The sequence below is a fragment of the Erpetoichthys calabaricus genome, chromosome 13, assembly GCF_900747795.2.
Source record: "Erpetoichthys calabaricus chromosome 13, fErpCal1.3, whole genome shotgun sequence".
Lineage (NCBI taxonomy): Eukaryota > Metazoa > Chordata > Cladistia > Polypteriformes > Polypteridae > Erpetoichthys > Erpetoichthys calabaricus.
The window spans coordinates 109373187-109389872 of record NC_041406.2 but is presented as its reverse complement, the minus strand read 5'-3'; the positions used below and the strand labels follow the sequence as shown (position 1 = coordinate 109389872).

The window sequence follows — 16686 nt, the reverse complement described above, 5'->3', positions numbered from 1 at the left end:
CAGATGCAGGAATCTGTACATTCGGCAACTTCCGCGTTCTTCCACTACATAAATCCCGCTCAGCATGGAAATTAACGCACGTGCACGTGCCTGCTGTCCCGCCCCAACTCCTCCCAGAATTACGCCTCTTTGAATATGCAAATCAAAATAAATAGCCCTTAAGCTCAGCATTCTGTGAAAAGGCAATGGCAAAAGTACGAGGAAAAATAGAAGAATTTCAGCGAATACCAAATGGAGGCAAAGAAAAATGTACTATTTGTTGGTTTAAACAGTTATATAAGCAACAAAAGGAAGTTGATCGAGTGACATAGTGTGACGGAGAAACTCGAAAGCTCAAGTTCACAAAGTCACACAGTGTCCAAAATAAAAAAGTTGTCACATATCAAACTCGGCATGAAAAGGAGACTTGTAGCCCACCGTCTGAGTGTCATATGAAAGGTTATTAGGGTACAGTGAAAAAAAAAGGCACACAGTTTAAAAAAAGCACGAAATATCAACTTTAATCTCGAAATTTCCACTTTAATCACGTAGTTTATTTTGACATTAAAGTAGAACATCATAAACTTCATCTTAAAATCGTTTAATTTACTAGTTTCTCAAATCCCATCATAACTAAAGTAGCACGTTAAATGCTTTGTTTTATATTTGATCTTCTATCTGCTCTATGTGAATGAATCACTACGTGCTCTTCCTCCGACAGGACACAGAATCCATTACATTCGTAATATTACAGCTCTCTGAATAATTAAAATACTGAGAAGTATACGTGATATCATTTTCATGATGATATGAGTTAAAGTATGTTATTAAACATGGGACAACGGTGGCGCAGTGATTGTTCATGGTGCTTGCTGTGCCATGTGCGACCTTCAATGAAATGCTTTATTACAGAAGTACTGTCTCTTTCAAACGTACTAACCCCCCATTCCTGTCCTTACTTTTTCTCCAAATACCCAATCGCCACACAATCAGCTCTGTAATAGACATTAAGCCATCTGTAAGCTTAGAACGCTGATTCTTCAAAACTTTTAAGGAACATCGAAATGTCTTCGTAATGTTTAATTATTCTATCTATCTATCCTTCCAGTGTCGCGCCAGCCACAGCATGAATACAGCGCGAGGCAGAAACAAACCGTGAACGAATCTCAAGCTCGCTAGCGCTGCAGCACCGTGTAGTTAAAGTTTTATCTGTATAATATAATAAACATATTTTGCTGCATTTCATCTTAAAAATGATATTGTCATCATATGTAAATAAGCACTTTATAAAGTGGCTCAGGTTGTGCAATATTATAACTGTAGTGTAAGTTTACAGTGAGATCATTGCACTTATAAGTACAAACAGTTCTACAAGGAGCACTTGATGGACTGATTGAGTGCGTGTATAGTTCTTGGGATGAAACTGTTTGTGAACTGCGAGGTCCGAACAGGAAAGTCTCTGAAGCGTTGGTCGGATGAGAGCAGTTCAAGTAGCGAATGGCTGAGACAGCGTGTGCCTGATACTGTATACCGATAATTCTCTTTCCAATCGCTGTAGATCTGTGATTCACACTCAGATACAGTGATATTAATACTCCGAGTGGTGCAGTGAGAGTAATATGGAAAAAGATGATCCGCTGTGGCAACCCCTAACGGGAGCAGCTGACAGAAGAAGAAGAAGAAGGTGCAGTGAGAGTAACAACGCTAAAGCAGTTATGGTATTTAGAATAGTTTGACCATTATATTGTTACAGGTTAATTACAATCAGATGCATTAAATTTCTGAACGATATGCAGTTAATTTCAGTATATTTGATAAAGCCGCCGTCGAGGATGTGGATCTAAGAAAGGGTAACCACACAGGAACAGTAGCACTGCTTTGACGCTGGGTGCTGCCAGTCTGCAAAACCGAGCGGAGAACTTACGTACGACAGGGTATGAGATAACGTGGAAAAGTACGTGGCTTTACGGCAAGTGTAGGTTTTATACATCGCGATTTGAACGTAGAAACGTTCTTACGTAACATTTCTGTGCTTACGCACCGTTTATACATGAGGCCCCAGGTGCTCACTTTTTATTGTTGAGTGCTTTTCAATAATATTTCTTATTTTGCAAAAATCAATTACTGCAAGTGAAACAAAGGAAGTGGAAGTTAGCCATTATAGGCTAACTGACAGAAAGTGAATTACCTGCAATTGCAACACTTTTGAACTTTGTGAAAAATACTCATTGGTTTATTTAAATACTATAGAAACACCAGATTTTAGTGTCCACCAATTTTTATTTTATTTCAGCTAGTTTTAAGAGTGTGTGGTTATAATTTCAATTTAGTATTTGTTTTCACTCAGCTTTTAACATTAATTGTATTTAATATTACACTGTTCTTATTTCAATTTTGTTAATGACAATAAACTTGCTATATTATATGACAGTGAGCAAGTCACCTAACTTCCCTGTAATCCAATTGTACTGTATAAACAATTGTACTGTAACATTGTCATTATGAACCACCTAAGAATGTTCTTTCAATATGGAAAAGGAGGAGGAGGAGGTTGGGAGCATGCACTGACACAGCATGTTGCCGCACCCAGCACATGACGAACCATCTCAGGATTCCAAATTAGGACCCGAGCGCAGCTGTGCAATGGGTGTCACCTCAGCACCACACTAGTTTGAATGGAAAAGTGTGAGTTTTTTTACCTGCCACCAACCCCCAAGTTTTCCCCGCAAGTTGGAGGACCTGCTTACAGGTCTGGATGAAGGTTAACGTCATACCCTGGACAGAGCAATTGCAGGTTAAGGGCTTTGCTCAAGGGCCCAATGGAGTGGAATCACTTTTGGCATCACTCCAGGGACAGTGGTAGGTGGGGAGTTTGACTGGGGTGGTACACCTGTCACACTATTCAAAAGGTGATATATATAAATTTAAAGTTTAAATACTGTATAAAGTTTACTTTTTAGTTGTTATTTATACGTGGGGGAGTCAAGCTAAAGTTAGAAAATGGGATTTATTAGAAAATGGAATGAACCTTAACAAAACTAATAATGTCATTTCTCAATGTAGTCTCTACCCTTCTCAATGCACTTGTGCCACCTGCCTGGAAGTGCCTGGATTCCAGCAGAATAAAAGGTTTTGTCTAGTCCTCTCAACCACACATGCACCCGAGGTATTGTCGAACACTAAATGCCGAGGAATACTACAGTCACTAGTGCAAGTTACTGTGACTTGCTGGTGACCAATGTGAAGCCTGCTATTCGATTCAAGCAGCAGGTCCTGCTGTCCCAAGGAGTCCTTTTGCTGCAAGACAATGCCTGCCGACACACTGCTAAGAACACCAAGGCTTGTCTGGAGAAGCTGAAGTTTGAGGTATGGCCACATCTTCCTTATTCGCCAGATTTGATTTCCACCTTTTTGGACTGCTAAAAAAACAATCTTGTGGTCTTTGATTCAAGACAGATGACAACGTGAAGAAAACGGTCCACAAGTGGTTGCGAGTACAAGACAAAACCTTTTGTTCTGCTGGAATCCAGGCACTTCCAGGCAGGTGGCGCAAGTGCATTGAGAAGGGCGGAAACTACATTGAGAAATGACATTATCAGTTTTAGATAGATAGATAGATAGATAGATAGATAGATAGATAGATAGATAGATAGATAGATAGATAGATAGATAGATAGATAGATAGATAGATAGATAGATAGATAGATAGATAGATAGATAGATAGATAGATAGATAGATAGATAGATACTTTATTAATCCCAGGGGGAAATTCACATAATTTTGTTAAGGTTTGTTCCATTTTCTAATAAATCCCATTTTCTAACTTTAGCTTGACTTCCCCTCATAATATAAAATCTGTCCATCTATCCATTTTCTAACCCTCTTTTCCAGTACAGGGGCATGGAGAGCGAGTGCTTCATCCTAGCAGCATCAGTCATTAAGAAGGGACCAGACCTGGATGTGCTACCAGTACATTGCAAAGTACACTCACAGGCACACTCAAGCCAAAACAGATAAAATAAAACCCAGACAAACACACAGGGATCAAGATAATAACAAATTTTACATCTCATTGTTTTTGGAATGGTGGAATTAATATAGCCAATGTGAAAAAAATGCCATTTTTATAAAAATTATGTCTTAATTTGTTCATAGGAAAATTTGGATTTCTTCTGAATTTTTAAGGAGACCTTGAAGAACAGGTGCTGCATGGGTTAACGTCTATTATATAGTAACCAGAAATGGCACACTGCACCTTAACGTGCAGTAAATACACTTGACTTGACCATTCCTAGTTTTCATACTCTTTCTCTGTACGTTTAGCATTCATATGCTCGGAGGTTGATGAGCTTGCTGCTTCCTGAGCAGCTCTTATTTTCTCCACCCTAGCGGCCCACATCTTGTCTTCTTTCATCTGCATCTGTTCACATTAAAACTGATTTAGTTTGTGTTTGTGTTGCAATTACTTAGTACGTTTTCTTTAATTTTTCTCTTAAGCTGGAACTTGAGTCTTCAATCTGCCTCGAGAATGATTTAAGATATGTAGAGGTAGTTGAAGTGATGGTGAAGGTGGTAGGGAATAGAATGGCGCCCATAAGCATGTGCCGCTGCCGAGAGTTGATTCTACAATGAAATAAAATAAAAATAAAAAGAGGAATAACCTTGGAGGTCAATCATCACCCCGAAAGCAGATAGTAGACGTTACGTAGTATATGTGTACAAAATTTCAGGTCAATTGGTCAAACGGTTTGCGAGCTACAGGTGATTTAAAATCCTGGAGAGACAAACGAACAGCCACGGTAGAGTATTATATACAGGCTGTCCCCGGGTTACGTACGAGATAGGGACTGTAGGTTTGTACTTAAGTTGAATTTGTATGTAAGTCGGAACAGGTACATTATTTTAATAAATGCTATTTTTGACCGACTGTAACCAAGTGCTCTGCCAATGAATGATGGAGTTTCACCTATCTCTGACCTTTGTATTATTTCTACTTTATTTTCAATGGTGATGGTTTTTCTCTTCTTTACTGTATCACAAGTACTTGCATCAGATTTGTGTTTCAGAGACATTCTTGAAGGGTGAAGACAATTCACCGCTGCGAAGCCCCTCTAGCGCTGACGTCCGAGGTTCGATTCCCGTAAGCGAGTGCAGTGAGTGTGTACGCCTGATGAGCCAAGAATTAGGGCGAAACACGTGTCGCGTACTCTTTGCATTTTTTGACAGTAAACTATTTTCAACCATTCTATGATCTGCTTCTCACAACTGAAGGCACCGTGGCTGATGTTAGCTGACTTGCTGGCCAACCATAAGCGTTACCTGGTGGCTGTGATTCAGACTACGAATGCCGTGAATGTAATTACCCCGATCTACATGCTGTCAAATAAACGAACCACACGCCGTGCCGCAATGTTAGGAGCTTCGCCTCTAGCGCTGACGTCCGAGGTTCGATTTCCGTAAGCGAGTGCAGTTAATGTGTACACCTGATGAGCCAAGAATTAGGGCGAAACACGTGTCGAGAACTCTTTACATTATTTGACAGTAAACTATTTTCAACCATTCTATGATCTGCTTCTCACAACTGAAGGCACCGTGGCTGATGTTAGCTGACTTGCTGGCCAACCATAAGCGTTACCTGGTAGGTAACCACCCACTCACTGCACTCCTTTACGGGAATCGAACCTCGGACGTCAGCGCTAGAGGCGAAGCCCCTAAAATTGCGCCACGGCGTGTGGTTCGTTTATTTGACAGCATGTAGATCGGGGTAATTACATTCACGGCATTCGTAGTCTGAATCACAATCTGATTGTATGGGTGGTTACCTACCAGGTAACGCTTATGGTTGGCCAGCAAGTCAGCTCGAAGTGATCACTCGTGTGAAGGCAGCTTCACAAAAAAACAGATCCTTAACAAATTGTTATTGGTATATTTTCCCTCAATTTAAAAAGGTTTTCTTTTCTTCTTAATAAAAATTTAAAAGCAGTACTTCGCCGGTGCGAAGCGCGGGGATTTGAGCGACTGACGCATACAGACATATTCATGAGTGCAGGTACTTTGGAAAGAAAGCACCGTGTGAACCTAAAGTTTAAATTAAGTTCATAGACCTACAAAAAGTTGCCATTGATTTGAGGCAAGATTGCTTTTCTTCTGTACAACTAAACGTTGCATTCTTAACAGTAAGCTTGCACAGCTTGGTCATATTACAACCGAAGTGCTGAACTGACAACGTGGTATACAAACAGAACTATAACAATCGTAAAAAAAAGAAAAAAAAAGCGAAGAACCCGTGGATTAAATAAAAAGGCTCCTTCCTTGGCGAAGCAAGGAAAAAGGAAGACCTTATATGGCGTTCGTTTATAAAACAGCGGAAAAGCTGTGTTAAGGCTGCTTCACAAAAAAACAGATCCTTAACAAATTGTTATTGGTATATTTTCCCTCAATTTAAAAAGGTTTTCTTTTCTTCTTAATAAAAATTTAAAAGCAGTACTTCGCGGGGATTTAGATATAGATAGATAGATAGATAGATAGATAGATAGATAGATAGATAGATAGATAGATAGATAGATAGATAGATGTATGTATGTCTATATATATATGTAGATATGTATATATATGTAGATATGTAAATATGTATATGTATATATATGTGTCTGTATGTGTATATATATATATATATATATATATATGTGTGTATGTATGTATGTATGTGTGTATATATATATGTATGTGTATGAATGTATGTGTATATGTATATATGTATGTGTGTGTGTATGTATGTGTGTATATGTATGTGTATATATATGTTGATATGTGTATATATATATAAATGTATATATATGTGGATGTGTATTTATATGTTGATATGTGTATATATATATATATATGTATATATATGTGGATGTGCATATGTATATATATATATGTATATATATATGTATATGTAGATATTTGTATATGTAGATATATATGTATATGTAGATATGTGTATATGTAGATATGTATATATATGTATATATGTTTATGTATATATATGTTTACATAACCTCTTTAACACACTACTTCTCTGCTGCGAAGCACGGGTATTTTGCTAGTAAATATATAAATGTGGCGTTCTTACCAAAAGAAGCACTTGAGGATTTCCAACCAATGCCAGTGCTACAGACAACTTCCTCTTTGTCCCTCCACTGTAGGAGCCAACCAGCTTGTCAATGTGGGATGTCAAATGCAACCTTTGGATGAGTCTTTGAGCCACCTGTAATAACAAGAAGACATAAGACTGTAGTAGCTCTTCCATAAATAATTTCAAATATGAAGAAAGTTTTGGAAAAAAGTAAGCTATTTACCTAAACGTTAACTGATAAATGGTCGAGTAGGGAAGCTCCCCAAGGTGTTACTTTCAACTACACTATTAGATAATTATGTATCTGCTAGCTGTGTAAGCCCGTGCTATAAAAAGCCTGGGGTCCTAGAAACTATTGAAATCATAAGAAAAAAAACTGAAATGTAGAGATGTCAGGTAATTGAAAGGAACTACTCTGGGCATCTCTCTCCTAGGAGCTTTCGTGTTGCCGACGTGCTTGCATCATTTGTGTATTAGCGGCTAAGCGACTGTCTTTCTTCAGAGGTTTCCTTTTGCTAGCGTGCTGGCCTCACTTGCGCATTCTCGGAGGTCGAGCCCTTACCCTGACTCCACCTCTCACATCCAGGCCGGACAGACACACAGACTTCCAAGTGTAGACGTTTATACTGTATACAAGACTATTATCTCAATGAATATTCAGTGAACATTTTGCCAAATAGTTCCTTAACCACTTTCCATGTGTGTCTCTATGTCATTGTTCTTGAAATTATTTTAAAGTAACAGCAACCTAACATTCATCCATCCATTATCCAACCCGCTATATCCTAACTACAGGGTCACGGGGGGCAGCTGGAGCCAATCCCAGCCAACACAGGGTGCAAGGCAGGAAACAAACCCTGGGCAGGGCGCCAGCCTAACATTCCTTTCATAAAATCTTATTACTGATTAATTTTCATTAGCTTTTGCAAAAAAAAAAAACAAAATACAGCCCATTCATTTTTTCATCACAAATTATGCTCTGCAATCTGGCAGTCAGTTTCGCTTCCCCATTCTGGACTTTAAGTGTGGCTGTGTTTTTCAATCACCATGTGGATAACAAAACTGTAGACAGTTTACCCTCTAAACCATGTTGTGCCAGTCAGCTCAAAAGGAAAACTTTCAAGCAGTTAAGTCTCACTTCTAGTTTTCAGTACTTGCAAAGCATCCTTCAAGACAATTTTCTCAGATAGGGTGGTCTTTGAGAACTTTCTTTTATATGTTGTGGCAGGCGGCTGGGTCCCATGCCCGGCCGGGACGCCCCTGCTGCATATGTCCTGGGGGAGCAACCACGGGCAACTCAATACCTCCCCCGGGACGCTTGGTGGCAGCCTCCCTGGCCGACGGTGATGCCTCAACCTCCCGCAGGGCTCCATGGGAGATGGAGTCCTCAACAGCCCGGTTGGGATCTGGGGTGGCCGCCAGGGGGTGCTGCATGGATTCCACGGCCCAGCTGGACAACAATTCAGCCCAACCCGAAAGTGCAATTGGAACCAGGTGGTCAAGCACCTGGAACGCTTCTGAGTGGGCTATAAAAAGGGCCAGCCACCACCACCACTCAGTGGCCAGAGTCGGGAGGAGAGGATGAAGCTTCAAGGGAGGAGTGGTGGTGCCAGAAGGGCGTGTGTTGGTTTGATTAGTCTGTGCTTACTTGGACTGTGTTGTGGCTGGGGGGTTCACGGGGAAGATGTGCCCTCCAGCTGAAGAAAATAAAGTCTTTTTGTGTTTTTTACACATGCCTCAGTGTGAGTCTGTGTCAGGAAGGGTGCTATACAGCGTCCTTATCACAATGTTTAAGTATTCTTTCAAGATATAATTACATACACTGTCAATTTTTTTGTAAAGTTAAAAATCTTTACTAACATCAAAAGGCTATGGCACTGTTTCACTCTTATTAAATAACAGAGGGAAAGAAAACAATAAGCCCTCACCATTTCAGAAAATGAACAGATATGACAGTTAAAGACACTTTCAGGAAAGCCTCTTTATCACTCTTTAAGTCATCCTGTTATCTTTTGTTTGTTGGAGTCTCAGTCAGAAGTACATTTTATGAGCAGGGCAGAGTGATCTCCAGTACAGAAAGAGATAAATGAAGATCTTAACTGGCACTCTCATTTGTCTGTTGGGAGTTGGCTGTTGCCAACATGACGGACGGGGAATTGGCTTAGCCCAGCAACCTCTAGTAAATTCTAGCAGTTGTATTGCAATGGATAGTGAGATAGGAGTTGATATTGTGTGGATGATAAAATGTGGGATTGGACAAGCTATGAATTAACTTTTTACATTTAATATTGCAATTACTTTTTGGAAACAGCAGCATTGGTTGATGTGTACAATTCTCAGGTTAATCAATTGACCCTTCAAATATCGTTGATTGACAGTGTTATCATTGGATGACCACTTTAACCCTTAACTATTTGCACCATTTCTCGTCTCATAAGTACTCGCTAGGTGAACTTTGTGCATCAGTGTTAAAATGGCTGTTTATATGCATTTTGTGAGGTTATAATATAAAATATTGCAATAATTTTAATTTGTAGATATATTTTAAATATAATTTAATACTATATTGCTGAATAGTATGACACAGTCTAGGACTATCTAAAAATAAACCTGATTCACTTTTCCAGTCATTCGTCACCAGTCACACTTTCATCCACTGCAGAATTAGCAAATGTATCATATTTCACTTAAGTCGTTGAGTGTTCTTTGCAGAATAGGTCATTGCAAGAACATCTCATCATTGTCATACATACGTAAATACCCACACAGAGTACCAAATGTACCTTATGGAACTTGCGACTGTGCATTCACTCATTAAACTGGCTGGGGGCACAATGGAGGGAAACCACTTGTAGTGAATCAAGATGAGGACAGATGGCGGATGCTGCCGGCAGGTTCATGTAAAAGGACTTTGGACAAAAGTAATTGAGATTGCTGTACAAAATACACCAGCGTGATTAGTTAAGCGTTATCTAAGTAAAATTCTTATAATTTTCAATCTGAACATTGGGTACCCACATTGTTAACAGCCACGCTCTGTAACAAAGTAACAAGATACAAAATTATCTTGCTTAATATAGAAAAAAACACAGATCGAAGAATTAAAGGCTAGGAATAAATCGCCCTCATCATTTGGCAATACTTTGACTTCAAATTAAATGAGTGTGGTGAGCCAAAAGATTTATTTATTTGTTGACTAAGCAGAAATGTTGCTGTTGTGAAAGATTTACAAACAGCAAATGTCCGTGGTCATTTGCGTGTACACCATCTAGATGACTATGTAAGTTTATGGAATGCTGGAAGTGCAAACACTACAGGCTAGTCTCACAAATGGTTAATTATTGGTGTGTGTGAATTTCAAACAAAAACACAAAATAAAAGCAGGAAAGTTAAAGATGAGCACAATGTACCAAAGCCATTTCAGGTTATTAATGTGAATAAATGTTAATATGTTATGTTTACTTTACAGATTCACTCCAAAGTGTCATTTTAAAAGCATTTTTCTTGCTAAGCCACATATGTCAGTCTACATCTCCTCCACAATAGCAAACATACAGGTACAAAATAGAAGAGTGGAGTGAGTCTGTACTGACTGTAAATTCAAAGTAATGAATTTGAAGTTAAAGGACCGGGAGATGAGACATATCAGAGCATTAGCCACAATGCACTAACGAGAAATTGATGTGTAACTGTCTGAAGTTTAAGTGTTTTTCTCCAGAAAACATACAAAGGTTTATTTGCTGATATGCAAAGTTATCGTAAGCTCAGATGATGCAGAAGAGCATGCATTTGCCTTTATGCGGTTTGCAGCAATGATGCAGTGTGTCGTGCATATGCCCAGGTAATTCTGGGAAATATTACTATGGTTACTACCAATATGAACATCTGAAAGTGGCATTGTGGCACAAAAAGGAAATATATTTAAACTCTTTTTGACACAAAGAAAACAAATGCCAAAATTGAATTCTTTAGGTTAAAAGAGCACAGGATAGTTTTTTAAAAACATTTCAGTGAAGCCCATAAACAATTAATGAAAAATATCAATCATAACCAAAATTAAGTAGTATCCCATACAGTTGTAATAATCCTTGCAGATTCTTTAGGAGCAGTGATGTGGTTATGTGGCCCATCAATTGCACCACTGCAATGATTAAACCCCCACCTCCATTTAAAGCCACCCATAGTTTCCCCCCTTGTGGGAGACCCATGTTTGTTACTGCAATTGACAGGCGAGCACAACACACTTCCCAAGCACACTGGCTTACTTATGTCTTGCTTATCGGCTTATCTCTTGTGAGGGGTCGCCCGAACACCATCGGACAAACACCAGCACTTTATAAAACACACGTTTATTAAGCACAGTTCCACACAGCGCACAGTGCACCCAGCACCAAACACCCCCAACAAGGGGTTTTCTCTGTCAATGTCCGTGGGCCGCCTTTCATCCTCCTGTCCCTGAAGCTTCGTCCTGCTCCAGCTCCCGACTCTAGCTCCACAACTGTAGGAAGGCGGCCCCCTTTATAGTCACCAGGACATGCTCCAGGTGCTCACTGATGCACTTCCTGGTGTGGCGGAAATGCTGCATGAGCACCCGGAAGCACTCCGGGCGTTGCTGGAAGGTCCTTCTTCCACCTTCCCAGGTGTGGCAGAAGTGTAGATCTCCTGGCCTTTATGAGGCTTGGGGCGCCCCCTGGTGGTAGCCATGGGCCCCCACGGGCTTGAGCCTCCCTGCTACTTCCCCGTGGTCCACCCTGCTATCCAGGGCGGTTGCCCCCTCGTGGCCCGGGGGACGTATAGATCTCCTTCCAGTCTTTCCTGGCGTCCTGCCTGGGTCTGGCCCCCAGCCTCCTGCCACACTCTTAATGATATGTTGCAGATAGCTTTTTATGTGGGTCTTCGTTATTGTAAAAAGCATAATGTGTAAAAACTGTGGTGCACCCACAAAGTTGAACCCCACAAGATATTTTACACATTTGCATTTCGCGTGGGATTTGTATCTGCCCTGCTAAAGTCACATTTAAAGTCTCTAGTGTAAATGCACTTTGTTTGGAATGTGTTTACAGCCTATCTGTATTTAACTGGGATACAACTGCATAGTGTAAAGCGAACATTTACAGTTGTTCAGTCGTGAGGTTTAAATCAACAGCCAAGTAATGTCCATCAGTATGCTATAAGTAATAAATGATCAATTGCCTATGATTTTGCTCATCAGCACAAGCCTAATGTGCACAGCATAATTCATTTTCCAGATGTAAACATTCTGAAAGAAAAATGTCTACCCTTTAATTTGATGTATGGAACATGAATGTTGAGTGATGTGAGGTGAGGTTATGGCCAGGTAAATCAAAGTACCCAAGTGTCAAAAACTAAGGCTAAAATGTGTAGTCCGCTAATATAAAGTACATATACTGAAGATGCACGTTTCTAATTGTCTTTTATAATCATATAAATTTACTGTAGCTGTAGAACAAAGTAAAATAATGGGCTTGTAACTCACAGGAGCAGCACAATTTTCTTTTCAAGCAATGTAACAACACAAGCAGCTTGGAACGATTAGAAACGCACATCTCCAATGTTGTACTTGCATGTAACAAGTCTGGTACTGCAATTCCTGATTATTATATTTTTGAAGAAAAACATATTTTTGCTGTTTTTAATAAGAATTTCAATAAAAGTAAAGATTATTTTGTTTGACTGAGAGCCATATCTTAGTTGGCATTCTGTTCATGCCTTTAGCTACTCTTAAATGAACATTTGGTGCAAAAGTAGTATTGTCATTTAGGTTGAAGGGGAGAACCGACCTTATGGTCTGGTGTAGTGACAGCCAGGACACACAATAACTACCGATCTTCAATGAGTTATCTATTTTTAGGGAATAGCACAAATTTCCCTTGTGGATGAAGGGGAGATTCTGCAGAAAGAAATTTTGGAGATAATAGGGTTTGCTGGTAATGGTTCTACACAGTATGTACTAAAAGGCCAATCCAGTTAAAGAATATCATCATTTCATTGTTCATGCATAGCTGATCAGTGCTGTGTTTTGTGCATATATGTTATTATACCTCCTAACGTAATTTACACTTATATTTGTTCCATTTTACATGCCTTTGTTTCTGTGTGGTAATTTTTTGGGCATGGGGTTTAGCTATTTGACACCCAAGGCCGGCGCCACCATTAAGGTGAATTATGTATTCACCTAGGGTGCAGATCATAAGGGGGGGATTTTGACTCAGCCACACAGGTTAGCTACCAAACAGTCAGTTGGCACACTAAATAGCTTGGCCTAGGGTGCAAAATAACCTAGCACCAGCACCGTTCACACCTCATGTGGATTTACAGTACATTCAGTTTCTAACGTACTGTGTTGGGCTTGTAAATCCCAGCCTCAGGTGTGACATTGGAGTATCTGAGTCATCTCTACTACTAACAGCACTCACTGTATGATACTGTTACAGGATATACTGAAGCAAGCCAGTTGTTTTGAACCTTTGAAGCCACTTTAGAAGCATCATGTACTACTATACATTTCAGAGTGGTGGTGGTGGCTGATTAACTAACACGTATTTGAACATGTAACAGTGTAAAAAAGAAGCTTAACTGTATCAGAATCTACAAGTTTTATGTTTCAGCCAGTGTCTCATCCCTGAGTTTCTGTTGTTTTTTGAATATTATTTCCAATTTTTGTTTTATTTTGTCTTTATTGTATTTAGGTAACAATATGAAGTTTATTACTATTAGCATATAATACACAATAAGCAGTTTTAATTACCTTTATGTGGATTATGCAACTGGGGGTCTACCCCTGCCATATATAAAAAGAGTAACTTCAGTCATTACTGCAGTTTTAGGATTGCATTCTTGAGTTTGATTCCTGTTTTTGTTTTTTAACTTTTGTACTTATTTTTTTGGATTCTTTGGTTTTGATACTGGCTCTGGACATAGCTAACCTTTACTGGTTTGTTGAACATTTGGATTTGTTTAATATTGTGCTCTTTTCTTGACCTACCTTGATTCTTTTTGTTCTTGTTTTGAATTGTAGAACACAATTTTAAAGGATAAGTTTGGTATTTTTCAAGTCACAGTTACAAATATGGTACATACTAACTTGCCACATTTAATTGTGTTTTAAAGTGCAGCGTTTTAAAAAAAAATACCTAGTATGTTCTTGTATTTTAAAATGGGAGTGGTGGATCTGGAGATCCATTTAAATGCAATTCACATCTGGGCATCAACATTCAAAAATATCTGTTATAACAGCACTTGGACACCACATTTCAATGTGAAGTGGTGCATGTGACGCTGAAAATTAGCTACAGAGGAAGATAAGCAACAAAGTGAAGTGCACAGTTGTTTTTTTTTTTTTCTTCCTTAAGTACACAATGTTATGTTGAAAATCAATACATATAATGATGTAGCGGGTTGGAAAATGGATGGATGGATGGATATATATGAATAGACCATATCATGAAATAATTTCATCTTAACCCAGTCACAGGGGATGCACAAACCAGTGTGTCCCAAGCCCGGATAAATGTGGAGGGTTACATCAGGAAGGGCATCCGGTGTAAAACTTTGCGAAATCAATATGCGGACAACAATACAAATTTCCATACCACATAGGTCGAGCCCCGGGTTAACAACGACCACCACCAGTACTGTTAGCCAATAGGGTGCTGGCGGAAATTGGGCTACTGTTGGCCGAAGAAGAAGAAGGAGAAGGAGAAGAAGAGGGGGGAGACGTTTCCAGAGGCAGGAGGAGAGGAGGAAGGTAAAGAGAGTGGAACTGAGGGTAGGAACTTTGAATGTTGGCAGTATGACTGGTAAGGAGAGAGAGTTAGCCGATATGATGGAGAGAAGGAAGTTTGATACATTGTGCATGCAAGAGACTAAATGGAAGGGGAGTAAGGCCAGGTGGATCGGAGGTGGATTCAAATTGTTTAATCATGGTGTGGATGGGAGGAGAAATGGAGTACTGTAAATACCCGCATATAGGACGCACTTTTTTTCTTAAGAAGTAGGCCTAAAAACCCAGGTGCGTCTTATACATGGATACTTTTATTACAAAAATTATAAATCTATATATATAAAATTCACCGAGCCCCGCCCACCAACAATTCACTATGCACGACACGACAGAGCCCCGCCCGCCAAATCTAACCCTCCTCCTACCACACTTGCAAACTGTTTTACACGCTGCATACAGCAATTCCCAAACGCGATTACCCTCCTCCTGCCACACACGCAAACTGTTTTACATGCTGCACACAGCGATTCCCAAACGTGATTACGGTACCCTTCTCCTGCCACACACGCAAACTGTTTTACATGCTGCACACAGCGATTCCCAAACGTGATTACGGTACCCTTCTCCTGCCACACACGCAAACTGTTTTACATGCTGCACACAGCGATTCCCAAACGTGATTACGGTACCCTTCTCCTGCCACACACGCAAACTGTATTACACGCTGCACACAGCGATTCCCAAACATGATTACAGTACCCTTCTCCTGCCACACACGCAAACTATTTTACACACTGCGCATAGCGATTCCCAAACGTGATTACGGTACCCTTCTCCTGCCACACATACAAACTGTTTTACATGCTGCATACAGCGATTCCCAAATGCGACAAACTTTGATGGCTTGCCCGCCTGCCCACCCACCTAACTGTTACCAGCATTCACCACAATGTACTGGAGTCTTAAACTATCGCAGCTGATACCTCACAAACTGTCCTTACCATATTCTCCAGATATCCTTGACCCCATCAGATTCAAATTTGCCTTTTACTTTTACACGCAGACAATTTCCTGTTAGATTAGCGTTTGCAATGACAATTACGTAATATGCCTGTATCTGCCAAAACCAGTTTTCAATCCATTTAATGAGCGCCTTTTCCAGGTTAGGGTGGTGAGCCTTTGAGCCTCTGTTCACCCGCTTTACTTTTCGCATTTCTTTGATGGTACTTTCGGCTTTTCTCCATTTTCTGATTATGCATTCTGTCGGACCAAATTGCCGCTCAGCTGCCCGGTTCCTGTGTTCTTTCGCGTACGTGATCACTTCCAGTTTAAACTTTGCAGTATAGCTCTGTCGTGTTGTCTTTGCCATGTTGACTAGGTAATAATGAACAGCTACCTCTTTAAAACTACATAATGGGATATTGGACTTTATGATCGTGTGCGCATGTGTCAGTGCCTCTCCTTCGCCTTCGATGGCTGTGTGACGGGGACAGAGAGGAGTGGTTTGAATCCAATTTGAATTTCATTTTTTTTATATTTATTTATTTATTTATTAATTTTTATTGTAATTATTCCATACAAATAGATCAATTTATAACCAAACAAAACTGAAGACAATTGAAGACAATTGAAGACAAATTGAAGACAATTTGAATTTCAAGGTTTGTTTTCAGGCGACAGTCGGTTAGCAGTGCTGCAATTGTAGCTACTGGGGTATGCCTCAGTCCACGCGTGATTAGCCGTTGCCCCCGCACTGGCATTTCACACCATTTCAAATTAAAGTATTTTTCAGGTGTAGCGTCGCTAATACTGTATCGATTTTGGAGAATGACACGGCGTTTG

At 39.9% G+C, this 16686-nt stretch overlaps 1 protein-coding gene across 1 annotated transcript in view; it reads right to left on the bottom strand.

Annotated features, from left to right (window-relative positions):
- Positions 1–16686, bottom strand: part of LOC114663796 (ATP-binding cassette sub-family A member 13-like) — a 488511-nt gene that overhangs the window by 71024 nt on the left and 400801 nt on the right. Inside the window, exon 39 of the mRNA XM_028817717.2 lies at positions 7098–7232. Coding sequence (XP_028673550.2) covers positions 7098–7232 — 135 coding nt within the window. The remainder of the gene's footprint in view (positions 1–7097; positions 7233–16686) is intronic.